The sequence below is a fragment of the Giraffa tippelskirchi genome, chromosome 4, assembly GCF_054371585.1.
Source record: "Giraffa tippelskirchi isolate mGirTip1 chromosome 4, T2T-mGirTip1v1.2.pri, whole genome shotgun sequence".
NCBI classification, from domain to species: Eukaryota; Metazoa; Chordata; class Mammalia; order Artiodactyla; family Giraffidae; genus Giraffa; species Giraffa tippelskirchi.
In genome coordinates this window covers 54,614,030-54,640,541 of record NC_137278.1, presented here as the reverse complement: position 1 = coordinate 54,640,541, position 26,512 = coordinate 54,614,030, and the positions used below count along the sequence as shown (strand labels likewise).

Below are 26,512 nucleotides of genomic sequence, written 5' to 3'. Positions count from 1 at the left end.
AAAGATGCTGGCCCCTCTGCATCTGCCTTCCAGCTTCCCGGCAGAGGTGTCGAGAGCATGGCACCCAGGGTCATTCTTTAGACCTCTTTCCAGGACTTCCAGCCAAAGGGTTGATGCTGACAAGACTTCTCCTTAACCTCAAATGGGATCTGGCACTGCTCTCCAGATTCATAGTCTAAGTGGGCTCCCGCATTTACCTTCTGAACCTGAGATTCCCAAAGGGGAGTCACTGACCGATGTGTGTGTTCCATCCGCAGGCATGCATGCCCTTCGGCCTGCACAGACAGTTCCCAGAGAACAATCTGCAGATGATGGTGCAGTCTGGAGCCAAAGGTTCGACAGTGAACACCATGCAGGTGTGAGCAAAGGCAGGCTGGCTGCGTGGCAGAAGGCTGGGGTGGTTGTAGGAGGCACTTTTCAGATTTGGTTCTGTTTTTGAAAGAATCCATGTTCCATGTAAAGCATGGCAAGTACTGCCCAATACAGAAGTATATGTAGAAATCAGTACAGGAGCTAACCACTGTTAACATGCCAGTGTTGTAGACACATAGAGATAAATATCCAGATAGTGTATCGTGTGTGTACGTATTAAGTCACTTCAGTCGTGTCTGACTCTTCGCGACCCCGTGGACTGTAACCCACCAGGCTTCTCTGTCCATGGGATTCTCCAGGCAAGAATACTGGAGTGGGTTGCCATTTCCTTCTCCATAGTGTCTCATATAGATACCTATTATAAATTTAGATACTGTATGGTTATATATTTTCATGTTGCAGTGCTATCACAATGATTTCACAAATCTTAGCAATTTTTTTTTAAATTTGATGACCTTGAGAGAGTCTTAAGGACCATCTCATTTTTTGGTGAGTACAGAACAGTAGGAATGGGCTTACAAGGCTAGAGGCCATCAGGAAGCCCTTTTGACTAAATAAAATCCAGACACACTTCCCCCAAGAGCATCACTAGGCAGTTTCATTCTCTTTTGACCTGAGAATGTTCAGGACCACAATAAACTATATTTTCTGCCCATCTCAGTTTCCTCGTTAGGAGGTCCCTTTCAGGTATAACATGAGATTCTTCTGAAACATGGCTGCTTTTGCAAAGCACTATTTATTTCAACTGACCCCAAATACAAAAATTCTAATCAGTCAGTGAAAGGAAGATACAGTTATTTTCCTGAAACATCAGCTTTCCTGGTTCATTAAGAAATGTAGGTTGATCTTCAGGAACTCCATTTCCATGCAGTTTTTCTTGAAGAGCAGGCACTCCATCCCCTGCTGGGACAGAGCATTACTTAAGGCGTGTGTGGGTCTTCAGTCCCATCTGGGTTTCCTTTTTCCCAGATCTCGTGCTTGCTGGGCCAGATCGAATTGGAAGGTCGGAGACCCCCACTCATGGCATCTGGCAAGTCGTTGCCCTGCTTCGAGCCTTATGAATTCACCCCCAGGGCTGGTGGCTTCGTCACTGGCAGGTTCCTCACTGGCATCAAACCTCCGGTATGTATTTTTTGGTTTTTCCTTTTGCCTTTCCTCCTCATTTCTACGCTCAGGAGTAGGAAGCCTATGACCTTCACCAACAGCTTTAAGCAAAGATAGTCAAGAAATAAATGCCACCACATCCTTGCTTACCCTTTAGATGACAGGGGCCCCTGAGGACCATAAGAGCCACATCATGTTCACCTTCGTAATACCAGAGCCCAACGCAGTGCCTGGCACATCGTGGGTGCTCGGGCAGGATTGCTGATGAGTGGGAAGATGAATAAGATCAGTCCTAGCTTGACCTCTTCCTGCCTCGTGCCCTCTCTCAGCCGGTTCTTCCCTGTCTCTGAGGGCAGCTGGGGAAGTGGAAGCCCTCCCCAGAGTGCTCTCCATTGCCAAAAGGAGAATCACAGAGATTTAGTTTACAAAGCTCCCCTAAGAGAGCCTCATGGCTCCTCCTTGACCCTGGGGAAACTGACCAGTTGTAGCAAATGCCTAGTTTTTCCTCCATCAACGATAGAGCTCTCCCCTAAGAGAAAGGCTTTCTCCTCACACTTTGAGAAATGGTTTTTCAATTAGTGCTTTCTGTTCCCTGGTCCAGTGCGTCTCTGCAAAGACGCCTCTTGTGGTCAGACAACTAAGTGTAGGCTGTGAAGAGGACTGACCTTTTGTGTCAAGGCCATCGGCTACTCCCAGGGCTTCTCTCTTGGTCTCACACAGACTCTCCAGTGGTTGTCCATGGCCTCTGGCAAAGGGTGGTGGAGAGCTGATGTAGACCAGAGAGTTCTGAACTCTGGTTGTGACCCCCTAAGTGAATCATGAAACCATGGTAAAAGATAGCAACTGGCTTTATGCGATGAAATAGAGTAGGGTGATAAAGAAGGCATCCGAGTGAGGGCTGGGGTCGTTTCATAAAGTTTCATCATTTTAGCTGGAATCATGAATCTTTATCCACACGTGTGTGGATGTATGTACATGTGTGCTGATCATTGTTACAAACTCATGTCTCATTGTGGAAGTTTGGAAAACACTATGTGATGAGGCAAAAGTGCCATTTCTGTCTTAAAAATGGAATGTGGCACTGAGGACGGACTCCTGAGAATGAGAACTGGCCCTTCTCCTCCACTTGTCCCTCTGCTCTCGGGCAGGATAAGACAGAGGCCACCCCGGGGGAGGGCAGAGGTCTCTGGGTCATCAGAGCCATCAGAGCTGCTGGGGACATTGGCCTGAGCTGCCCTCCAGGAACCAGGCTATCCTTACCGTGCCACCCCTGGACCTTCCCGCATCTCCCACAGGAGTTCTTCTTCCACTGCATGGCCGGGCGAGAGGGTCTGGTGGACACTGCTGTGAAGACCAGCCGTTCCGGCTACCTCCAGAGGTAAAAAGCACCTTCCCTGACACCTTTGGGTGGCTCGGCGTCCCAGGTCCATTCAACCTCTGTCGCTTTTTCACATTTTCATTGCCAATTCGCTTAAGATCACTTTGGGGAAAAAAAAAAACCTTCTGAAAAGTAATCCATGGGTGTCCTGAGACAGAAAATAGCCAGTATTCTTCTCCTTCTAGGGGATTTGTCTAGCGTGAACTCAGAGGTTTACAGGAAGGCCCCAGGTGTCAGCAGGTGTGCCCTTTCCCGGAGAGTGACTGGGCAGGCAGCCACGGCTGGAGATGGGAGCGAGGGTCGCGCAGGGGCAGCGCGGGAGCCAGCCTGTCCCGGGGCTTGCTTACTGCAGAACAGCAGTCCTCCTTTCTGCCTCCGCCTTCCACCTGCCCCATCAAAGGCTGCTCCAGGAGGTGGGAAGCCCCAGTAGGCACTGAGCCGAGGATCTCTGTACAGGTGCATCATCAAACACCTGGAGGGGCTGGTTGTCCAGTATGACCTGACAGTCCGCGACAGCGACGGCAGCGTGGTGCAGTTCCTGTATGGGGAGGACGGCCTGGACATCCCCAAGACACAGTTCCTGCAGCCTAAGCAGTTCCCCTTCCTCATCAGCAACTATGAGGTAGTTTGCCGCCTTCCAGAGCCTGGGAGTGGCGGGGTAGGGCCTGTGCGGTGGACCTCCCACCCTGAGCTTTGCCACCCAATCCGAGTGACCACTGAAAACTAGAGTAGGGAGAATTTAAAAGCACCAGGCAACGCCCTGGAACACCTGACATGGCAGAGCGGCACACGTATTCCTAGAACAACTGTACCGTTGGGGGCATTTATGGACCTAAACTCGAGTGCACTGTGGCTGCTGTCTGCCTGCCTCCTCACTGCTGCCTGGGCACACAGGGGCCCCTCTGCCGATTTTACAGCCAAGACAACTGAGTATCAGAGTTTAAGTGAGGAGCTGGTGAGGAGCAGGGCTTGTGTCTGTACCCAGGCCCTCTGACTCACAAGCCCGTGGTTTTCATCACATGCCTTACTGCCCCAAGAGGGATCATTAGCATTGGCTGAGCAGTCCCCCAGGTTTTGCAGATTGGGAAACTGAAACTGACATGGGCTGTTCAAGGTCATGAGCGGGTGGTCAGATTGAAAGTTAAGGGCCGGATCCTTTCCACCCTGGTGCCTTTCCCCTCCTCCTTTCTTCCTAGAAATACCCGTGTTCTGGAAGGACTCTGAGTGTCAGGGTTTTTGCTCCCATGACCTCAGCTCCTGAGACCGCCAGCTCCCGACTGTGGTTGGCACAGAGTGAGGCCCTGGTTAGCAGTGGGTGCTCAGCCCCCCAAGAGGCATCATGAGGGTTCCACACGGGCCACCTCCTATGAAGTTGTGGGAGTTGTGTGACATGGCCTTTGCGTTACACCCTCACTTCTTCGTTCTTGCTTGTGTGGTCTGTTTGTCTAGGTGATAATGAAATCGAAGCATCTCCATGAAGTTTTATCCAGAGCGGATCCCCAGAAAGCTCTCCGTCACTTCAGAGCCATCAAAAAATGGCACAGCAAGCATTCCAACACCCTCCTGAGGAAAGGCGCCTTCTTGAATTACTCCCAGAAAATTCAGGCGGCCGTGAAAGCCTTGAACCTTGAGGGCGCAAACCAGAACGGCCGCAGCCCCGAGACTTACCAGGTAATGCTGGAGGAGGTGGGGGATCACTGAGGTTGAGGGGATGAGGGGTTGTTTTCCTGGTGGAAGGTCCAGCCATGAAATCTAGCTTCATTCACTACTGGCCAGGAAAAATGGTGCTCAAATATCAATTTAAGGAGGGGAAATCTTTACAAAGAGGCCTCCCCGGTGGCTTAGAGGTAAAGAATCCACCTGTAGTGCAGGAGACTCAGGTTCAATCGCTGGGTCAGGAATATCCCCTGGAGGAGAGCATGGCAACCCACTCCAGTATTCTTGCCTGGAGAATCCTCATGGACAGAGGAGCCTGGAGGGCTACGGCCCACAGGGTCACAAAGAGTCAGACATGACTGAAGCGACTGAGCACGCATGCATACATCTTTACTAAGGTGTGGGCAGGGTTCCAGGCAGCTAACTAGGGCTGGTAAGTTGGGTTTCCCAGCCTCCCCAAGGACATGAACAATCACCAGGAGTGGAGAAGGTGGCCATGGGCAGAGACCACGTGACAGGAGCCCTCAGTTGAGAGATTGGGGCTCAGAGACCCCTTAGGGTGGGGATTGGGTGTCCAGCCTTACCCCCCTCCCTCTTTCCCCTCTTCTTCTGCCATCTCCCACCTTCCAAGCATAGCTGAGCCAGGAGGCAGGGGAGCACTTTGAAGCAGTTGCTATGGGACAGCTTTGGGGCATCAGGCATGTGAAAGCCTGCACAGGGGACAGACGGGGATCAGCACAGTCACCTGGCTCATGGTGACTGTGTCCTTGTTGGCCTGAGACAGCCCTGGTTTGCCTCTCATCCCAGGATGATGATTAATAATGTTCCATTTTATTCTACAAGAATCGCAGTTCGGAGAGTAGCTTACATGGTCACCCTGCTTGTGCTTGAAGGGCCACAACGAATGGCTCCTAGAGTCGTGGTCGAGCAGTACGCCCTGGGATGGGTTCGGTTTCTCTGTGCTTCCAGTGTCAGGATGGCTTTCCTATGCTGTCAGATTTCTGTCTCTTTCCCATGCTGTCATTTGAAGCAAAGGCCTTTGATCCTCCTCATCCTACTGGACACCCCAGGAAGAGAAGCCCATTCCTGGTGTTGTCCCACATAGCTGAGTCCTGTCCTTCCTTCCAGATGCTGAGGATGTGGGCTGAGTTAGATGAACAAAGCCGGAGGAAGTACCAGAAGAAGGCGGCTCCTTGTCCCGACCCCAGTCTGTCTGTCTGGCGCCCGGACATCTACTTTGCATCCGTGTCAGAAACATTTGAAAAGAAGATGGATGACTACAGCTGCGAGTGGGCAGCTCAGGCAGAGAGGAGTTACGAGAAATCAGGGCTTTCTCTTGACAGGTAATAACATTGACCTTCTGCACCTGCAGAGGGAGACTCTGCTTCTCTCAGGCCCTTCCCTGCCCACTCAGGCAGCCTCCTGGGTCTGAGGCTCCAGTAGGAGGGAGGGAAGTGAAACAGAGGGCACCTTGCAAGCCCTGAGGGCTGCGGGATGGATGAGAGCTTAGGCAGGAGTGCATCCCCCACCTGGGGCAAGATGGAGGAGAGTGCTCTGTGAGGGAGGAGGCTTACATAGTGACCATTCTCTTGAGTGTGGGATGGTAGGCGTGGCTCAGTGAGAAGCAGGGAGTCTGGTCAGCAGCTGCCAACCCTGGAACCTGGCACAGATCATCCTTTGTCCTTTGACACCACATCTCAGCCTTTTGTAAGGAGCTGGGTCTAATGATTCCAGTGACCCTTTGAGCTTTGAGTTTCAAAGCTTCGAGGAAGAAGGACCACATGGAGTCCCCAGCTTGGACTTGTTCCCAGAAAAATAAAACAGGGAAAAGAAATTAATTAATATGAAAAATACTTAAAGTGTTGTCAGCTGTAAATTTAGTATGGTGTAATGTGATATTGTTGCTCAAAGCTCATGTAAATAACTATAGTGATTAAAAGTAGAATGTTAAGGAATTAATGAATGGCTCCTTGATCATTGCTATCTTTGACTACATTTGAAGTAGATTTTGGGCTTCCTATTCCCAGGTGGTGCAGTGGTAAAGAACCTGCCTGAGAAGGAAATGGCAGCCCACTCCAGTATTCTTGCCTGGAAAATTCCTTGGACAGCGGAGCCTGGGAGGCTATAGTCCATGGGGTTGCAAAGAGTCTGACACAACTTAGTGACTAGTGACTTAACAAGACAAGTGAGAAGCCAGGCATGGACCAGCACTGAGCCAGAGTGAATTGAAAGGTGACATGTGCCCCCAAGGAATGTCTGCTGGGGCCCTGGTCTCAGACCAGTCATCAGGGGGTCCTTCCCGCTCAGTTCTCTTAGCCTGGCCTGCAGAGCTGGAGATCATCTGCTCTAGCTTGGCTGCTTGTCCTGCACCTGATGAAACCCTGCCAGATACACAGGGAGTCTGAGGGTCCAGGGAGTGGGACTGAGACGGGGGAGGAGCAAAGACAGTCTCTTGGGTGGAGGACCTGGAGTGGAGGGACAGCTGTCACTTTTTATGCCTTGAACTGGTTTCTCCAGCCAGGCCTCAGAGGTATGAAGATGAAGTAGATTGTGGTTTAGCTGCCAACTGGGTTTTCCCTGAAAGAGCAAGGCCCTGATTCCCTTTCACCTTCCTTCCTGCCGCTCAGGATGCTGCCATTTACTTTCAGAAGGACCACATGGGTCCTCCCTCCAACTGTGCTGCATCAGGAGTGGTGCAGGCTTAGTCCCGGGGAGCATCACTTGGGTTCGGCGGGCCGAGATGGGGAGGCAAGTGTGCTTCCGTGACTCTCACAGAGGCTCTGTTAGCAAGCCCCAAGCTCTGGGGGCAACCCCAGCGTATTTGAAGGTTTTTTCTGTCAGGAATACTGATATACACTCAAACCTCACTGATTTGAAGTAGTTGGGAGAGAATACACATCAGGTTAGTGAAAAGTCTGATTTTTATTAATAAAAAGAACTTGCATAGAAATGTAGTTTTATTACTTCCCTCTGCACTCACACATAATGTCCATTTAGTCTTGATTTATTGAGTCAATTCCTTGTCCTGTGTGTTGGGGTCACACAGCGTTCCTGTGGCTGTTTTAAAAATAGGAAGAAGGGTTATTAGTAAGTTACAAAGTTTACAAAATCATATAGCACGCATACTTCCAAAGTGGCCCATAGCCATTTGCACTAATTAAGAAGATAAGTGCCCTATTCCCACCTACCCCACCATATCCCCATGCTTGTTCCGTGAACCGCTCCTAGTTTGTACAGAGGGAGGTTTCAGCCCTCTCCAAGCTGTCATAGCCAGTGGGGAATAAAGAATTAAATGCCAAGGGAAATGTGAACAGTGAGTTCACAGGTTCCATGACATTCTCTGGGTAGACGTGAGCAGTCTGAACGTGGACATCCAGAGCTTCAGCCACCCAGCTGGGCTTTGTGCTGCATCATTTAGGACATTTCGGGGTCATTGGCAGGAATTTAAGGCTTAGAAGGACGATTTGCCTGGTAAAACAAGCCCAGAAGGAGGGATAGGTAGCAGGTTCACGCACCCTGCTCATGGGGTCTGTCGTCAGCTCGTGACAGGCAGGTGGTGTCTGTGTCCCTGACTCTTAATGTCCCCCCACTTGTTTCCAGTTTGAGGACTCTGCTGCAGCTCAAGTGGCAGCGCTCACTATGTGACCCAGGTGAGGCTGTGGGCCTGCTGGCCGCCCAGAGCATCGGGGAGCCCTCCACACAGATGACCCTGAACACCTTCCACTTTGCCGGCAGAGGCGAGATGAACGTCACCCTGGGTATTCCGAGGTGGGCTTCAAGGGTACGCGGGCTGGGTCTGTCCAAGCGTGCTCCTGGGAAGGAGGGCATTTCATTAGAGTGTGAAAGTGTGTGTGTGTGTGTGAGTGAGAGTGTGTGTGTGTGTGTATGAATGTGAGAGTGAATGTGTGTATGAATGTATGGGGTGTGTGTGTGTGTGTGTGTGTGTGTGTGTGAATTTTTGAGAGTATGTATATGTGAGTGAGAGATAGGGTCATCAGAGGTGGGGGTCAGGGTTGGAATTTCTGGAGCCCAACTGGTTTCTGCACTTGGATCCATGCCCAGGCCTCTCAGCATCTCCATTTAGCTCTCCACCAACTCCTGGATCCCAGTTTCCTGGAATGCTTGTGAAACTGCAGGCTCCCGGGATCAGGCCATCTGGTTGCCCAGCTCTGGGGGCACCAATCACCTAGAACAGAATCCAGAGGGACCCTGGCTCTTCAGGTCAAAGTGTGCACCCTGCAGGATGCTGGCTACTGGGCAAGAGGAAAGAACAGAGATCACACTCACCTGCCTGGCCCGGCCGCTTTCTAGCTGAATGACTCTGGACCCTCAGCTTTCTCAGCTTCAGGGTTTGTGGGGAGGAGGAGGGCAGGGGCTGCAGTGCAGTCCGGCCAGGCTGGCTCACTGAGCCACGGCTGAGGCCTGGACGTGGTCCTTGTGCCCAGTAGGAGCGCGGCAGACACTGGTTCCCTTCCTTGCATCTCTTGTTTGTTCTGTAAGCCCTGAGTAAGCACTGTAAGTGAGGCACAGGTGACAGTCAGCAAGAAGACACAGCCCTGTCCTTGAGGAGCCCAAGGAGGGGCTCCTCCTTCAGTGGAGGAAGCTGACTGCAGAGTCCCTTGCTGTCACACACGGGCAGAGCAGGGACACCCTGATCAGCGTATTTCCCCCTCAAGATCCTAAGTTCTCTTGCAGATCCTGAAAGAACTCCAGCATGTTGATGAGAAAGACTTTGCAAAATAGAGACTCCGGGTGCCTCTTTGGCTCAGATGTGCCCTTGTTCCATGACAGGTTGCGGGAGATCCTCATGGTGGCCAGCGCCAACATCAAGACACCAATGATGAGTGTACCTGTGTTCAATACCAAGAAAGCGCTGAAGAAAGTGAAAAGCCTGAAGAAGCAACTCACCAGAGTGTGTCTTGGGGAGGTAATGATCTCCCTCAGACCCGGCTGCAGGCGTTTTCCTGTGTCCCCTCCATCCATCCTCCCGTCCGGGAAGAATGGCCTTTGTCAACTCTTCTGACCCTGGGCTCAGACTTCACCAGTGAGAGAGGCAGGCTTCCTCTGCCGGATACTGAGCAGGGGTGGGTCAGGAAGCTTTAAAAGTAACCACTGGTTCTGCAGCATTCTTATCTGCCTTACAAATAAAGACACATTCTGGGTTAACTTACCAGGCCCGCTTGAGCCCTCCCCCCACAGCCTCAGGCCCTTCTCAGGAGGTGTGTCCTACAGGATGGGGGTCCCTCTCCCTACCCTGGGAGGGATCTACATCAGCAGCGCTCATTTGAAACTTTGGCCTGTGTTCCCAGCCCCTGTGCCTGCAAACTCAGTTTTCCCACTTGTTATGCTCAGTCCCAGGCATGGGGCCCACTGGGTCCTATCTGTCTGGTTCTAGGTGTTGGAGAAAATTGATGTCCAGGAGTCCTTCTGTATGGGGGAGAAACAGAACAAGTTCCGGGTATACCAGCTGCGGTTTCAGTTCCTGCCGCACGCGTACTACCAGCAGGAGAAGTGCATGAGGCCCGAGGACATCTTACACTTCATGGAAACCAGGTCAGGACTCAGGCCATTTGACTTTGGCAGATTCTTATTTTATGACTTTGTCATCAACCTCGAGGGCTCCTGGCCACAGAACTACCAGGGCCTGAGAGCTCTTGCCCAGATGATTTGTTCAAGGGAAGTGTTTAGGAAAGCAGGAGATCCTGCAGCTTCATCTGGCTTGTGGGAATGACTCCATTGCCCCGCCTGCCTCCTACTCTCTGGCCCATGAGTTTCATCTACTCGTATTTGGAGACACAGAACTTTATGAGTGATGGTGCTGTGGTGTCAGGCCAGCATGTGGTGTTCATTTCTGACATGACGTAGTTCCTAATACATTTATATTCTGTCAGGAAGGAGCCCTGTGCTAACAACATGCTGCTCTTAAACATAGTTCTATAACTGGGATTAACCTCCAGCTTTTTAAAATAATTTTATTTATTTATTTATTTTGGCTGTGCTGGGTCTTGTCATGGCGTGGCCTTTTGTCTAGTTGCGGCAAATGGGGGTTACTCTCTAGATGTGGTGCAGAGGCTTCTTATTGCAGTGGCTTCTCTTGTTTTGGAGCACAGGCTCTAGAGCACTTGGGCTTCAGTACTGCAGCGTGTGGGCTCAGTAGTTGTGGCTCCTGGACTCTAGAGCACAGGCTCAATAGTTGTGGCACACGGGCTTAGTTGCTCCGAGACGTGGTATCTTCCCAGATCGGGGATCAAACCCATGTCTCCTGCCTTGGCAGGTGGATTCTCTACCACTGACCCACCAGGGAGGTTCTACCTCCACGTTTTTATGGAGACGATCTGGTTCCCTTCTGGTAGGGAGATCGAGCATCCATTTTTCTGTCAAGTTCAAGTCACTGTTAGACACTGGACAGCAAGGGCCACAGTGCTGAGTGCCCAGGATTTGGAAGGGGGTTTCATATCAGGGCTGGTGCAAGCCAACAAGAGCCAACAAAGCACTGCTTACTTGCCAGCTGACCCTGGATGGTGGAGCGCAGACTCAAATGGCTGCGGGGTCGGCAGGTAAGAAGGCTGGTGAGGCATTTGGGAGCCCCTGGCCGGCTGGAGAGCACATCACCTGCCTCAAGAGGGCAGGCATGTGGGCCAGGATGGCCAGACCTTCTGATTCAAAAAAAGTAATAAGAAAACTACTTCTCGTTTTTTTCCTGTCTTTGGTTGGTTGTGTTTTTTTGGCGTGTGTGCTTGCTCAGTCGTTTCAGTCATGTCTGACTCTTGGCGACCCTATGGACTGTAGCCCACCAGGATCCTCTGTCCATGGGGATTCTCCAGGCAAGAATACTGGAGTGGGTTGCCATGCCCTCCTCCAGGGGATCTTCGCAACCCAGGGGTCGAACTCATGTCTCATTATGTCTTCTGTATTGCAGGTGGATTCTTTACCACTAGCGCCACCTGGGAAGCCCTTGCTTGCTTTTACTTTTATAAATTAGTCTCTAATTTGTAAGCATTGGCAGCTAATTCATATCTTTGTAAAAGCCCATTGAGGCTCAACTACATACGTCAACAGGATTTGGCCACAGACCCCTGGCCCCTGTCTTCAGTCTGGAACAGCCCTCAGGTCTTCTGATGCTACTCAGAATCAAAGAACCAAGGGCAGAGTGGAGGCAGGATGTCCACCCACACAGTGATCCCACAAATATTTGCTGAGTGCCGCCCACTCGCGGAGAAGTCCCAGGGAATTGTGGCCAGGAGGGAGCGACTGTCTTGCCCAGGCCCTCTTCTTCCCTCTCACCTGAAGACTCAGGCTGGCTGCAGCCTGGCCCCACTAAGCAGGTGGTGTGTAGTAGATGAGCTTGGATGTGAGCTCAGCCCTTTGGATGGGGGAGCGGGCCGGGCCCTGGGGAGCATGTGCGTCACCCCTCACCAGGGTGGAAGAGGCTCATTCTGTCAGGAGTGCTCTCGGGGTGCCGGGTCACGTCGCAGGAGACCAGACGCCAGCTCATTAATTAACTGGGAGGAACATCTCTCCCAGCGTGCCATGTGTTTGTGCTGGCCAGGCAGCCCTTGTCTGAGAAACGGGAATTAGGATCACGTGGCCTCTTGAGAATTGCTGAGAGCAGGCTGATCGGCCCTATTTCCATGCATCTCAGGTATAGGCTGGTAAGTCGCATGAGGTGGGCACCATGCTGTGTCCAGAGTTCTTTCTCTTTATATTCATTTGGGGGATTGAAAATCCATCACTGTTTAAAATTTTCTTCTTGTTAGGGAGAGCCCTGACTTCTCGGTGGTGAAATACTTAGTCAGCTCCTACTTTGCATTTGGCTAGGGCACTTGAAAAGCTGTGATAGACAAAGCCGTGTGCCCTCGCCCTTGGTGGAGCTAGTCTGTGGCTTGGGCAGGCAGGGCTCAAGCGAGGGAGCAGCATCAGGGGGCATGTGGTTGGGCTGCCTTTGCCAGGCCTGCCCCGTGCAGGCTCCATGCAGACCACGCTAGGATGGGAATGTGCCTTCAGAAGGGTGACCACCCCCCACACACACCCCCAGAAGGTTTTTCTTTTGTCTTTCTCTTTCTCCCCTTTTTTATCTCTCTCCACCTCTTTTCTGTCCCTCTTCCCTTTTCCCCTCCCTTTCTTCTCTTCTTTTGAATCATGAGACTTTATTTTCTTGACTGCACTGCACGGCTTGTAAGATCTTAGTTCTCCAACTGCGGAGATCGAACCCGCAGCCCCTGCAGTGGAAGCGTGGAGTCTCAACTGCTGGACTGCCAGGGAAGTCCCTCATGAGACTCTTTTTTCCGTAAATGGGAGAGAAAAAAGATAGAAACACATGAGGTGCTTCCCTAATGGGGACAAATAAGCTTTGAAGCTCCCCTAAATATTCCTCCTGGCGCCCATCCCTTTGGGTGTGTGTGTAAATGTTTCAGAAGGCAGACTGGGGCTGTGAGGTGGGAAGGATAATGAGCTCAGAGGCAGGGGGTGAGTTCCGACCTCCGGTCCCCAGCTGTGTCACACCAGGTTGGCTTCTGTGAGCCTGACCCTGCACATGGCAGATGATGGAGCTGTTGGCAGGCACCTTCGGAAACAGCCAAGAGTCATGTTCCCTGTGGTAATTAATTCATGTGAGAGGGAGGTTTCTCCACTTCTGCCCCCGTCCGGCTCTACCTCAGTTGTCACATTCTGACAGATGGCACGACCTTCACAAAGTGATCACTGTGGGCCTCCGGTTCCCTGACTCTGGGCGTGTGGCGGGAGTGGTCCCCACAGTTGCAGATGAAGTCAAGGCCCTCGTAAGTCTCTCCAGACTCTGGCAGAGCGGAGACCTGAACCTGCCCTTTCAGAACCATCTATTCCTCCCTCTCTTCCCAGTTGATTATATCTTTCTAAAGTCAAGCCGGGCATCTCCCTATCTGGCCCTCTCGTTCTGTTCCTCCTGCCTGGTGACTAGGCTTTTTCCTGGATCAGTGGGTAAGGAGCCTTCCAAAGGCAGAAACCTCAGCCAAAACCATGTACAGCTTTAAAAAGTTAGGGGGAAAAACTGGGAAGGAGAGTAGCAGTCTGTTGCTTTTACTGAACAAAATGGTAAACACATGACCTGCTCACTCCTCCAGTTTAAGGTGCTGAGTGCCTGTCTTTTCATCCTGGCTTTGCCCCCCAGGGTGGCACATGGCAGGCACATCACAGATGCTCAGAGAACACAGGCTGGCTGGCTGGGCAGATGAGGAACTGATAGTTTATATAATTAAAAGCAGTCCATTTGGTGTGTTGTTATAGCCTGACTCAGAAGACAGGCAAGAGGATATATGAGCAAAGGAGCAGGGAACAGGAGACAGGGTGGGTGACGAATAGATAACCCAAGAGGAAGGGGCCAAGAAAGGCCTGCTGGGCTGTTTCTGCCTCATGTTAGTCCTTCTAAATTCCCTTGGTTCTAACCTGTCAGTGGGCTTCCCTGGTGGCTCAATGGTTAAGAATTCACCTGCCAATTGAACCCGTGGGTCGGGAAGATCCCCTGGAGAAGGAAATGGCAACCTACTCCAGTATTCTTGCCTGGAAATCCTATGGACAAAGGAGCATGGTGGGCTATACAGTCCATGGGGTCTCAAAAGAGTTGGACAGGACTGAGCAACTAAACAACAACCACCACAATCTGTCGACATGATTTGCTACCACAAATTACATTATCACTGCCTTGGAGATTCTGATAAGCTCTTCCACATCTTAGTTCTCTCATCAAATTGTCGGGGCTCCCACACCAAAGAGACAGAAGTTGTCAGCCCCAACACTTCCTGGAGATGCAGTAGGTGGGCTGGAGGGAGCCCTGGTCCCAGCCTGGATGCCCCTCCTACTGCAGGCCCTGCTGTACCAGTTAGATGGCCTCAAGCAGCACCAACAACTGTCTCTTACTGAGCAGCCAGCCTACCAGGCCCCATGACAGGTATTGGCGGACGTGGGATCAGGTCAGACATGTTTCTGATCCCTAAAGTAAGATTGCGTGATACCCACACTTTCTAGACAAGAGAGGTAAAGTTCCTGAGATCATCGGTGGTGATCGAGGCCACACCCACTGAAAATGGCTCAAGAGACCATTGACAGTGATCCAAGCCATGCCCCCTGTGAATGGTGGAGCACGCTTTCAGCCCTGCCATTCTGATGCGCCATATGCCCCCCACCCCAAACAGCAAGAGGGGACAAAATGAGCTGACAGGAGAGGCAGGGTCTCTGTCTCCTGGATCAGTCCCCAACATCACTGCACGTGGTTGAAGTCCTTAGAGCATCTTATCCCCGCAGTGAAGAAAGAGTGGAGATGCTGGTACTGAATGGGGCTGCGGGGCTTTCCTCTCATTTTAGATTCTTTAAAATTCTGATGGAAGCCATCAGGAAGAAGAACAGTAAAGCATCGGCTTTCAGAAGTGTGAACACGCGGAGAGCCACTCAGCGGGATCTAGACAATGCTGGCGAGTCAGAGAGGAGTCGGGTGAGCGAGTCCCCCGGGGGCCCCTTGGGTACCATCACAGGGAGGTCCAAGGCTGAGACTCCCTTAGGGTGGCCATTCATTGAGTCTGCTCTCCTGGTATGGCTCTGTGACTGTTTTCAGTGCTCTTTGCACCCCTTCCTAGAGTTGGCCCCTCTCTCTGCTTACCTTGGTGTGAGTGTGTGTGTGTGTGTGTGTGTGTGTATGTGTCTGTGTCTGTGTGTGTCTGTGTGTCTATGTGTGTCTGTGTGTGTGTCTGTGTGTGTGTCTGTGTGGCCACATAGCATGTGGGGTGTGTGTGGCGACATAGCATGTGGGGGGGGTGTGTGTGTGTGTGGCCACATAGCATGTGGGGTCTTAGTTCCCTGACCAGGGATTGAACCTGTGCACCCTGCATTGGAAACATAGAGTCTTAACCGCTGGACCACCAGGGCAGTCCCTTACCTGAGGATTTATCTGCTGCTCTGAGAGCTGAGGAGCAGTGTTTCCTTCTTGGGTGTGGAGGGCCACAGAGGGGAGCTGCCACTGGCAGCATGGCCTGCCTCACTCTTGAGTGCTGGCCCCAGCTCATCCATCTGTCTGCTCTCAGGGCCCCCTCTCCTCTGTAGGTAATTTTTTTTATCCTGAGGATAGACTCAGAGTAATGATACCTACTAAACTTTTGGAAGTTTTTTATCTGTTTTCATTGGCTCTGCCTTTGACTTACCTAGGCCAGATGAACTGAGACTCACAGAGTACTGGGCAGGACCGGAGAGGCATTCTGAAGCAGGGAAGCTGGGCTCCAGTGATGGAAAAGGAAGGAGCCAGAGGGAAGCCATTGGAGTCAGAATAATCCAAGAATGATGATACCTTATCTGGGTCAGGAAGATCCCCTGGAGAAGGGAATGGCAACCCTCTCCAGTATTCTTGCCTGGAAAATTCCATAGAGAGAGGAGCCTGGCAGGCTACAGTCCATGGGGTTGCAAAGAGTTGGACACAACTGAACCACTAAGACATACATATATACATCTGCCCAGAGACACAGAGGCAGTGTGGGGCCAGCTCCTTGGGTCTTGTCTGAGCCAACAGTTGGCTGTTCTCTGCTTGGACAGGGGTGCAATGAAGACTGGTCCCATCCTTTTCCAGCTCCTTGATTTCAGCTATGACACCTCCTCTCTCTGGGCTTGTCTCCTCATCCCTAAAATGAGAGTCCGGCCTAGACAGAATGCCAGGTCTTCTGCCCTGGAGCCTACCAATTGGAATGTCTTTGGAAGCCTGCCCAGTCTTAATTCTTAAATCACCCAGAAGGAGATCATAAAGAACTAGGTGCCAGGGTCAGGAGAAAGGAATAAATATTTAGTTTCTAAAATGCCAAGGTAATTCTTTCTTTTCATCTCCACCTATAACATAAATACTTAGAACAGTATTAGCACCATCTTCTTTTAATGACTTGGAAAGCCTTGGCACCTTTTTTTCCTTCTTAATACAAAGTTTTATGAGTGGTACACGTAAAGATTTAGGCTGAAGAGAAGGAAGTATGGAATCCAAGGGTGAGTAGGTGGGTGGAAGGGATGTAGATGGAATTGAGAAGGTGGTAGGTACTGTGTGATGAATGGATGGGTGAGAGGCAGGTGGGCGGCTAGATGGCTGAGTAAAGAGACAGGCAGGTGGATGGGTGACCAGTTTGGTGCATGGATAGATGAATTCACCAGGCACATGGTGTTAGAGCTCATCTTTCTCTTCCTTATTCCGGAACCCCAGGGAGAGCAGGAGGACGACGAGGAAGTGGAGGGGCACATTGTGGACGCTGAAGCTGAGGAGGGAGATGCTGACGCCTCGGATGCCAAACGCAAGGAAAAACAAGAGGAGGAGGTGAGGGGCCTTTGGCCGAGGTGACACCTCTGTCACACCTGAGGGCTCCCCCCAGTTCGTAAGGATATGCCTCTGCATCACGCTGGAACCATAGGGAACCTTGAAGCAAAACCAGCCTGCCCAGTACAACCACTCGATGGAGAAGGCGGTGTTTATGGGGTGGCTAGTAGGCAGGAGCCGGCCCAGGGCTGCCTTCAGGACTGGCTGGGCCTGTACCTGAATCAAATTGGGGGACCCCGAGGCCTTCGGGGAGGGAAAGTCAGGCCACCTTCTGTCTTTACCGGGAAAATGCGTCCTTCTCCTTCCCCCTTTCAGTCCTTTACCACCACGATTACTGCCAGGACAGAGGGTGGTGTGGAGGGGCCAGTGGGGCTCCCGGGTGAGAGCTAGAGGGGGGGCACACAGCTCCGAGGAGGGGGCCCTGGGACTGAGGGGCTGGCATCCCCAGGAGACAAACAGAGGGCAGAGGCCAGGCTGATAGAGCCAGTGGGGCTGGGGTCGGCCAGCAGGTGAGAGCTCTTCCAGGCATTGGGGGAGTGGGGTGGCATTTGTTCTGCAAGGTCAAGTTCAGGTCGCTGGTCGGGCCCAAGTGACGTGGCCTGCACTCCGTCCCTGCCAGGTCGACTACGACAGCGAGGAGGAGGAGGAGAAGGAGGAAGAGGAGAAGGAGGACGAAGATGTTCAGGAGGAAGGGACCAGCTTCAAAGAAGGCGCTCAGCAGGAGCAGGAGGAAGGAGGCTGGGTCCCCGAGGAGAACTCGCTCCCCAGCGCCCCACTGACACAGCCACAGAAGCGCCCCCGAAGCCAGGAGCCCCAGGGGGCCGAGGTGGTGGAGCGCCGGGTACGGGCAGTGCGCGAGTGCCACCCGTTCATCGAGGACTACCAGTACGACACACAGGGCGGCCTGTGGTGCCAGGTCAGTGCCCATGAGGGGGTCAGTCAACCCCAGATCACAGCCCCCTCCTGGGCCTACTCACTCTGACTTTCCAGTAACAGCATGTGGGGGTTTGAGCCATCAGGTCCTGTAGGTACTATCACGTGGGAACTTCAGGCCTCAGTACAACCCACATGTTGACACACATCACAGAGGCCAGCAGACACTGCATTCCTCACACCGCTTTTCTGCCTGGTCATCACTTCCAGGATTGCAGTGTCTCTGGAAGGCTCGCTGGTCTGGATGCCTAGACGTCTGCACATACACTGGCTTTAGTCCTTTCCTTTGATCCAGTTCAGTGATTCGTAAATGGTAGCACAGATACGAGTCATTGACCAGGATTACACGTACAGAGGGATGTGTGTTACGCTTTGTGGTCATTGAAAGGATATCAAAGGTAATGTTGAGTGGGGGTGATTTTCACCAACGACATCTGTGGAAATGGTACTCTGCCGTTTTCACCTCAGTCTGTGGAACCGGACATAGCTGCCATGTGGTCATTAAGTCAGCCCATGTTCACGTGCCAAGCCCGGCTTGCCCCAGTGGGGCTCTGGGGGGTCTCTCAGGGACCCTGAGTGGGGTGGGGCTGGGGCAGCCCTGTCTTCTGGCTCAGCTCTCCTTCCTTTTGCAGGTGACACTGAAGCTCCCTCTCATGAAGGTCAACTTTGACATGAGCTCCCTGGTAGCGTCCTTGGCCCAAGGAGCCGTCATCTATGCAACCAAGGGTATCACAAGGTGCCTCCTGAATGAGACCACCAACAGTAAGAACGAGAAGGAGCTTGTCTTAAACACAGAAGGCATCAACCTCCCGGAGCTGTTCAAGTACGCCGAGGTGTGTGTCTTTTCAGGGTCGCCTGCTGTCCTGCAAATGGGTCCTCACGCCAGCTCAGGCTCCAGCCACTCTGTCCTGGCCCTTCCTGGGCTATTCACGCTTCTAACCCAGGGTCCCCAAACCAAGTCTGCAGCCCAGGCCACCTCTTGGGGATCTGCAGTGCACATGAGCCTGGTTAAGATTTGCAGAACGAAACCTGCTTAACTTTGCTGAACCCAGAGTTTCCCAAATTAATTTGCGGTGCAGTTTCTTTTCTTTGAAATTGAAACCTCCGAACATAGACTTGTAAGAAATAGTTATCCTGACTGCTGGCTGGGGAGCTGCTCAGTTTATCTGGTGAAGGGGGCCCCAGGCCCCCACACCCGGCAGAGTCCTATGTATCCCGTTCCCCCTGCTTCCCAAGCACACCCACCCTTTCCTCTGAGCTCTCCCTTGCTTCCCCCCAGTTCACTTTATCTCCCAGAACCTTCTGAGGTGCTCTCAACCCCCAGGCACAAGTTTTCCCCACTGCATTCCAGCCCACTCTTCCCTCATCTGCACTAAGCTGGCAGGGCCCTCCAGCCTCACACACATCCTACCATGGCATTGCCCCGCACACGCCCCCCTCTGCCTGGAGCCTTTCACCAGCTACTTCCCCAGAGGCCAGAGCAAGAAGTGCTCAGGCCTCCCCAGCGTCAGCCACTGACAGGGCGTGCTCAAGTTATGCCCATGGGATTTGTCTTAACAAGGCCAGGTGACCCGCCGGGGTCTCTGCTGTCTCCTGTGGGGGTGACATGCCCTAGCACACAGCCACAGTGAGTCCCGCCCGGGATGGCTGAATTGGAGCTTCAGGCCCCTGGTGAGGCCTGGCAGACCCCCGTGCCCGGGGAAGAAAATTGAATCTCTGCCAGGGAACTTGCCTCACCTACCAGCAGAGCCTCCACCCTTGGAAAACAGGTCTCTCTGTTATACAAACAAGCACCTTTGTTCCTGACTCTGAAGTGGGTAGGGAATCGTCTCCCAGCCCTGGCTGATGGTGAGAGAGACCCTGGGCCCAGCCAGCGTGCTGTCGGCTGCTTCGCTCACGCTGTTCCTTAGGCTAGTCCTGGGCCGCCTCACACCCAATTTGTCATCAGTTGCACCCCGGTGCGCCAGCCGAGGAGGCAGCGAGGCCCCGGGGGTGGGACATTTCCGCGGGAGGGAGCAGAAGGCAAGGCTGGCCACGCCGACCCCTCCCGCCTCCCCCAGGTCCTAGATCTGCGCCGTCTCTATTCCAACGACATCCACGCCATGGCCAGCACGTACGGCATTGAGGCCGCACTGCGCGTGATCGAAAAGGAGATCAAGGACGTGTTCGCCGTATACGGTGAGAGGGGATGCGGGTGGCAGGCAGGAGGCCCCGGGGTGCCGGTCTAGATCTTCAAGGAGCTGAAATATGGGTGCAGTGAGGGTGGAGCCCACGGCGGACCCTCAGGGCCACCATAAAGAAGGGTCCCTTGTGTAGCAGTCTTGTCAGTCCTGTCCCCAAGGCGTCCCCACCCCCAGCACGTTTCTGATCTTGGCCTCAGAGGGAGAGTATCTTCCTCACCTTGTCTTCAGGATTTCAGTTCCCAAAGACACACAGTGCCGTAATGGCTCGTGTCCTGCAAGGCTTCTCCCCACTCTGCTAGATGCAGTCGTGATGCCCGGGGACACAGGGCTGCCCACCGAGGTCGGGTCAGAGAGCTGAGTGAGTAGGTAACGGAGCTGGGTTGAGGGGAGCCCTGGGGTTAGGTGACGCTGCTCCCTCCCTCCCCATCCCCTCTTCCCTGCTGAACCCCCATCCTGCTGTTGCCACCCCTATGACAGGCATCGCCGTTGACCCCCGCCACCTCTCCCTGGTGGCTGATTACATGTGCTTCGAGGGCGTTTACAAGCCACTGAACCGCTTTGGGATCCGGTCAAACTCCTCGCCGCTGCAGCAGATGACGTTTGAGACCAGCTTCCAGTTTCTGAAGCAGGCCACCCTCATGGGTCAGTTGTGGGCACGTCCTTGGCCTTCCCCATCCCCGCCTGAATCTGTTCTGGGCAGACAAGGCTCATCCCTCAGGTACCCTTCCACAGCCTTGCACGTCGGGGAGAGCCTGGGCTGTCACTACAGGAAGTGCTGGTGGGTGGGCACCAGACTGGAAGGCTGCGTCTGCCTTTTGGAGGAGAGGGGAGGGTTTTCCTCTCTTCAAAATGCAGAAGCAATGCTGCCTCATTCCCACCAGGCTGCAAGCTTCAGGACTACCCTCATGGCCCTGGAGGTGCCCTAACCACCAAGCCTCTTGCTGAGTGCCCCCCACACCCGTCTCTTCCCCTCCCATCACCCCCAGCTACACCTCACAAGCGCTCTTGTGTCTCCCAGGATCCCATGACGAACTGAGGTCCCCATCAGCCTGCCTCGTGGTCGGGAAGGTCGTCAAGGGTGGGACCGGCCTCTTCGAGCTCAAGCAGCCACTAAGATAGTGCCCCCTGCGCACCCGCCCACCCGTCACAGGAGGGAACTGGGAGACCAGAGTCCTGAGCAGTTCACAGTGATGGCGCAGGGCCTGGCAGTGACTTTGGGGGTCCAAAGAGCAGCTGGCCTTTGAGCTGGACTGAGATCACCTGGGAAGTGGATGAGTTGCTCATCCTCACCCCTTCCCATCTCAGGATGTGAATGAAGTCCTTACCAGATATCTCCCAGACCCCCCACCCCTGGCTGAAGTGGCCAGTCCTCCCTCTGTGCTGAAGGACACCTCGGAGGTGGAACCCCCAGACACCCCCAGGGTAGGGAGGTTAGGTCTCAGTGCTGTGAGCAGCCAGTGACTGTATGCAGGCTTCCTGGGGGCTCACAACAGGCAGAACACTGCTGCCTCTTGGCATGCTTCTGCTGGCTGCACTAGCCCCTGGGGACAGAGTTCCGTAAGAGTCACTCCTGAGGCTCTCTCTGGACCAAGCATAGGATGGTAGAGACCTCTCCCCACCCACTTTCTATGCCTGGGGCATGTGGCTTCGCACCCCAGCCGGTCAGATCAGCCCTGAGCCTGGGGCAGGCCTCTCTGGGGCCCCAGCAGCTCACCCCCACCTGAAACCCTGAATCCCCAGCCGGGCTGCACTGTTGGATTGAGTTGCCTGGCTGTCCTTCCCTATCTCTGCTCTCAATCCAGCACTGAGGCCTCTGTCTCTCTGTAGGCTGTGCCCCATCCGGGGTCATCCAGGCTCCCTTGACCTCTGGTACCAGCAGCATGGGGCCCTGGCATGGACAGAAAAGTCAGAGGACTGAGACCCACGCTTTGTAGAACCAGAGGCTGTTTCTATTTTTGTCTAATGTTATTCCAACTCAGGCTGAGTAATAAACATCACTGGAACCAGCCATCGGGAGGAGAAACATGGAAAAGACTTCAGGCTTTTGGTTGTGTTCTTCTTGGCTCTTTGGTTTATGGTTTCTGCGTTGTGATTTGAGAGCCCAGGACTGGAACTACTCAGCGCAGTCACAGCTCAGGTTCCTCTTCCTGTTTTTTTGGCAGAGGGTGTGGAAGGAGAGCTCAGCCTTGGCAGCCTCCCCCTCTGACCCCAGCCAGTCCCTGCGGTGTCCCCCTTCCACAACCAGCTTCTAGCCCTGAGGCCAGGGGAGCAGAAGCCGGTGGGAAGGAGCAATGGCTGGGCTGGTGGGGGAGGCCTCTTCTGAGAAGAATGACCACGCTGCTCTCTCCAGACACATGATGACCAGATTCAGCCTGTGTGTCCTGCACCAGCAGCAGAGGAAACCTGGCAGAAACAGGACTCCCCTGGGATTTCCCTGACGATCCAGTGGTTAGGATGCTACGCTTCCACTGCAGGGGCCGCGGGTTCATTCCCTGGTCGGGGAACTAAGATCCTGCATACCCCACATGCGTGTGTGCTTGGTCATGTCCGACTCTTTGCGACCCTGTGGACTACCATGTTCCTCTGTCCATGGGATTTCCCAGGCAGGAATACTGGAGTGGGCTGCCATTTCCTTCTCCAGGGGGATCTTCCTGACTCAGGGATCGAACCCGAGTCTCTTGCTTTGGCAGGCAGATTCTTTACCACTGAGCAACAAGCATGAATCTAATATGAGCAGGGTTGAGAATCGCCAACTTATTAAAATAAGCTCTGGGTTGTGCCAAGTCATAGCCAGCATCCCCTCTAATTGGTTAATTGACTTCTCTATGTGAGTCAGACACCTGATTTCCCCATAAAGATCTTAAGGTCTGATACCTGTCCTAAAGAAGCAGGTGTGTGTGTGTGTGTGTGTGTGTGTGTGTGTGTGTGTGTATATGAGATAAAGCTCTCATGGTGCCAAGAACACAGTGTGGTTCAAAGGACGCCTTGATTGTCTCTACCTGGAGCCTCAGCAAACAGAGTTGGTGATGCTTCTGGCCAGAAAGTGAGAGGTTCGTAGCTGCCTCCCAGCCCAGCACATCAGGGCACCTGCTCGCTCAACTTACAAGTTCTTAGCAGCAGGGCTCCTGCAGGGGCAGGAGGAGGGGACATGACCAGCAAAGTGTTTCTAGAAGCAGCTCTGAGAAGTTCCCATTTAAAAAGCTAAGCTTGAATTACTGAAAGAGAATCGTGCCTTGAGTTCTTTAAGCAGCTCCTCGCTCCTCCCTGGAGAGCTAATCAAGAGCTCTGTTGAGTTCAGACAGCTCTGGTTTGTTCACAGCCCCAAGGAGAGGCCAGAACCTGGTACCCGGGAACAGGGCTGAGCACCTCAGCTCACCTGGGCTGGGCTTGGGTGTCCCTGGAGCTGCTCAGCGCTTAAGCAGTTGCCCCTCTTTCCCCCTCTTTCCTTCATTCTGCACTCACCCAATCTTTTTTTTTAAAATTTTGATGTACGATTTTTCCATGGGTATCTTTTTTTTTTTTAGAAAGAGGTGGCAAGCTTCCCCAGTGGCTCAGCAGTAAAGAATCTGCCTGCCAATGCAGGAGACTCAGGTTCAATCCCTGAGTCAAGAAGATCTCCTGGAGGAGGAAATGGCGACCCACTCCAGTATTCCTGCCTGGAGAATTCTAAGGGCAGAGGAGCCTGGAAGGCTACAGTCCATAGGGTCCAAAGAGTTGGACACAACTAAAGCAGCTGTTTATTTTATTTTTCTGACTGCGTGCCGGCATGCAGGATCTTAGCTCCCTATTCAGGGATCAAACCCATGCCCCCTGCAGTGAAAGCTCAGTGTCCTAACCACTGGACCGCCAGGGAATTCCTGCACACATACAATCTTGATGCCCACTGCACCAGGCTCCCAAAGATATGGGAAGTACACAGGCCCTGCTTTCACAGAGCTCAGGGTCTAGGGCCCCAAACTGATAAGCACATGGGAAATTCAGACTGTGTGACCCAGCCAGAGGCTGAGGAAGTCACGAGGCATTGCATGAACATGCACCCTGCCCTCCCCTGCCACTCGGGGTGAGGCCCTCACCCATGCAGCTGGCTTTGGGGAGAAGCCAGAGTGGGAAGGAACAGTGAGGAGGCACTCAGGTGACCAGAAGCCAGAAGGGAGGGAAATGAGAAAGAACCAGCAGTCCAGTCATCACCACCCTCCTCATGCACCCACTCCCACCCCAGTTCCCCTATGTTCTCCCTCTATGGTTCAGCCCCCCAGGTTTTTCTTTGCAAGTGGCAGTCAACCCTGCTCAGAGGTCAGGCATCCACTGACCACTACTTTCCACACTGGCCGCCCAGCACTATTATCTCAGGGAGCCAAGCCAGCCAGAAACCACGGGCCTCGGGTCTTCTCTGATCTGTGGTTCTTGCCTGGAAGCATGAACTTGAGGGGCTGGTATATTGAACCAGTCAAACCTCAAGAGTGGAGCTGAGCAGCATGGCTGCATTTCAGGCAAGAAAGAGCTGTGAAATCGGACTCCTGGAATCTGGGGACCTCAGCTGGCCTCTCTGTTCCTCGGTTTCCTTATCTGTAAAACAGTGATTAAATCAATGTTCATAAAAGCACATGCAGCTATAAATGTTTACCTATATAGCAAGTGGTTTTTTAAGTGGGAGTGGGGGACAGTTTTGCCCCCTGGACATTTGGCCATGTCATCTTTGGTCATCACAGCTGGAGAGCAGGGGGTGCTACTGTTATCTAGTAGGTTGGGGCCTGAAATGCTGCTACGTAGTCTACAATCCAAGGACAGTAAAGAATTACCCCCACTTTCTGCTTGCTGGCGGGCTTCCCTGGTGGCTCAGTGAAGAATCCCCCCTGCCAATGCAGGAGACTCAGGTTCAATCCCTGGGTGGGGAAGATCCTCTGGAGGACGAAATGGCAACCCACTCCAGTATTCTTGCCAGGAGAATCCCATGGACAGAGGAGCCTGGCGGGCTACAGTCCATGGGGTCCTAAAAGTCAATGAGGTCGCAAAGGTCTGTGGGGTCACAAAGAGTCCATGGGGTCACAAAGAGTCAGACACGACTGAGCCCGTGAGCACATTCCCCTCGGTGGCAATGCAGAGGCCCCAACATGCCTGGAGTTACCGTAAAAGATGTGAACCAGCCGGAGTGCATCAGAGCCCTGGCAGCCTTACAAAGTCCAGGAAGCTGCAAAGTGGACGCTGTCAGGCTCTTCGAGCATAAAGAGCTCGCTCCCTGTGGTTCTACACACGAGCTGCTTCCTTAGCACAGCATCTGTACTTCCCAGGTGGTGCCGACATGGCTCCATGACCAACATCTCTAGAGAGTGTCAGAGAAACACTGCCTGACCACTTCAGCAGCAAGAGCAGAGCCTGCCAGGTCCTCCTAGCCCTGGAGGGCCTGAAAATGGTGGAAAAGGACCAAGACGGGAGCTGCAAATGGACACGTCCAGGACAGAGAGATCTGGACAGAATTGCCAGACAGGTGGCTTATGTGAGTGCAAAGCGGCTTCAGTTGTGTCTGACTCTTTGTGACCCTATGAACTGTGTAGCCCACTAGCCTCCTCTCTGTCCATGGAATTCACCAGGCAAGAGTATGTAGTGGGTTGCCGTGCCTTCCTGCAGGGAATCTTCCCGACCTAGGGATCAAACCTGTGTCTTGCGTCTCCTGCTTTGGCAGGTGGGTTCTTTACCACTAGCACCACCTGGGAAGACAAGTGGCAGCTGCCAACGTGAAGCATTACAACAGGGACTTCCCTGGCTGCTCAGTGGTTAGGACTTCGCCTTCAAATGCAGGGGGTGTAGGTTGGATCCCTGGTCAGGGAGCCTCCGGGCCAAAAAAAACCAAAACATAAAGCAGAAGCAATGTTGTAAAAACTTCAATAAATTAAAAATAATCCACATTAAAAAAAAAATATTGCAACAAATGATACTGGATTAATAAACTGCTTCATTCATAAAAAGAAAAACCGGACTTCCCTGGTGGTCCAGTGGTTAAAAACCCACCTGCCGATGGAGGAGACATGGGTTTGATCCCTGGTCCAGGAAGATTCCATGTGCTGCAGGGCAACTAAGCCTGTGCCAGAACTAGAGCCCATGTGCTGCAACCACTGAAGCTGGTTGGCCCTAGAGCTCATGCTCAGCAAAGAGAGAAGCCACTGCAATGAGAAGCCTGCACAACTACAGAGAAGCACTCAATCACTGTAACTAGAGAAAGCCCATGCGCAGCAATGAAGACTCAGCACAGCCAAATAAATAAATAAATAAAATTTTCTGGCCCCGAATGTCAGTGGTGCCAGAGCTGAGAAACCCTGCCACATACACATGTATGGGGGTGAGGGTGGGGGTGTGGGTGTCAGGGGATAACATTGTTTCTTTTACAAAATGGAATCATTTAAATGTTAGCTACTCTGAGAGGTAAACAACAGTATCTCATTGTTACTTTAGTTTGCAATTCCCATATCATAATTCTGAGGATTTTTTCACACCTGTATTGGCTAGTCTGATTTGCATTGTGAGAATTGTCTATTTGTATTGTTTGCCCATTTCCTATTGGTTGGTTTCCATTGACCTTTA

The 26,512-nt window shown here is 52.8% G+C and overlaps 1 protein-coding gene, 1 long non-coding RNA gene and 1 pseudogene across 8 annotated transcripts in view; 2 read left to right on the top strand and 1 right to left on the bottom strand.

Annotated features, from left to right (window-relative positions):
* POLR1A (RNA polymerase I subunit A) overlaps nt 1-21,968 on the top strand; it is an 80,404-nt gene extending 58,436 nt beyond the window's left edge. For 4 of the 7 annotated variants that reach the window (XM_081592821.1, XM_081592822.1, XM_081592820.1 and 1 more), the window contains 16 exons: nt 258-356; nt 1,342-1,494; nt 2,772-2,854; nt 3,311-3,476; nt 4,304-4,525; nt 5,639-5,853; nt 8,111-8,278; nt 9,302-9,437; nt 9,906-10,063; nt 14,846-14,972; nt 16,710-16,820; nt 17,440-17,736; nt 18,386-18,586; nt 19,814-19,931; nt 20,414-20,578; nt 20,955-21,968. In XM_081592821.1, coding sequence (XP_081448947.1) covers nt 258-356; nt 1,342-1,494; nt 2,772-2,854; nt 3,311-3,476; nt 4,304-4,525; nt 5,639-5,853; nt 8,111-8,278; nt 9,302-9,437; nt 9,906-10,063; nt 14,846-14,972; nt 16,710-16,820; nt 17,440-17,736; nt 18,386-18,586; nt 19,814-19,931; nt 20,414-20,578; nt 20,955-21,055 — 2,520 coding nt within the window. In that variant the 3' untranslated portion in view covers nt 21,056-21,968. Of the gene's footprint in view, nt 1-257; nt 357-1,341; nt 1,495-2,771; nt 2,855-3,310; nt 3,477-4,303; nt 4,526-5,638; nt 5,854-8,110; nt 8,279-9,301; nt 9,438-9,905; nt 10,064-14,845; nt 14,973-16,709; nt 16,821-17,439; nt 17,741-18,385; nt 18,587-19,813; nt 19,932-20,413; nt 20,579-20,954 lie in introns of all 7 variants that reach the window. The other 3 variants (XR_014082743.1, XR_014082742.1, XR_014082744.1) reach the window with 1 other exon arrangement.
* Nucleotides 7,414-9,586, bottom strand: LOC145546327 (uncharacterized). The gene is made up of 4 exons (XR_014082755.1): nt 8,798-9,586; nt 8,545-8,696; nt 8,026-8,322; nt 7,414-7,567 (listed from the first exon to the last, which is right to left on the bottom strand). It is a non-coding gene; the product is annotated as an uncharacterized LOC145546327 (long non-coding RNA).
* Nucleotides 21,969-25,047: 3,079 nt separating the features above from the next.
* On the top strand, nt 25,048-25,496 carry LOC145545604 (small ribosomal subunit protein eS19 pseudogene; annotated as a pseudogene).
* The last annotated feature ends 1,016 nt before the right edge of the window (nt 25,497-26,512 follow it).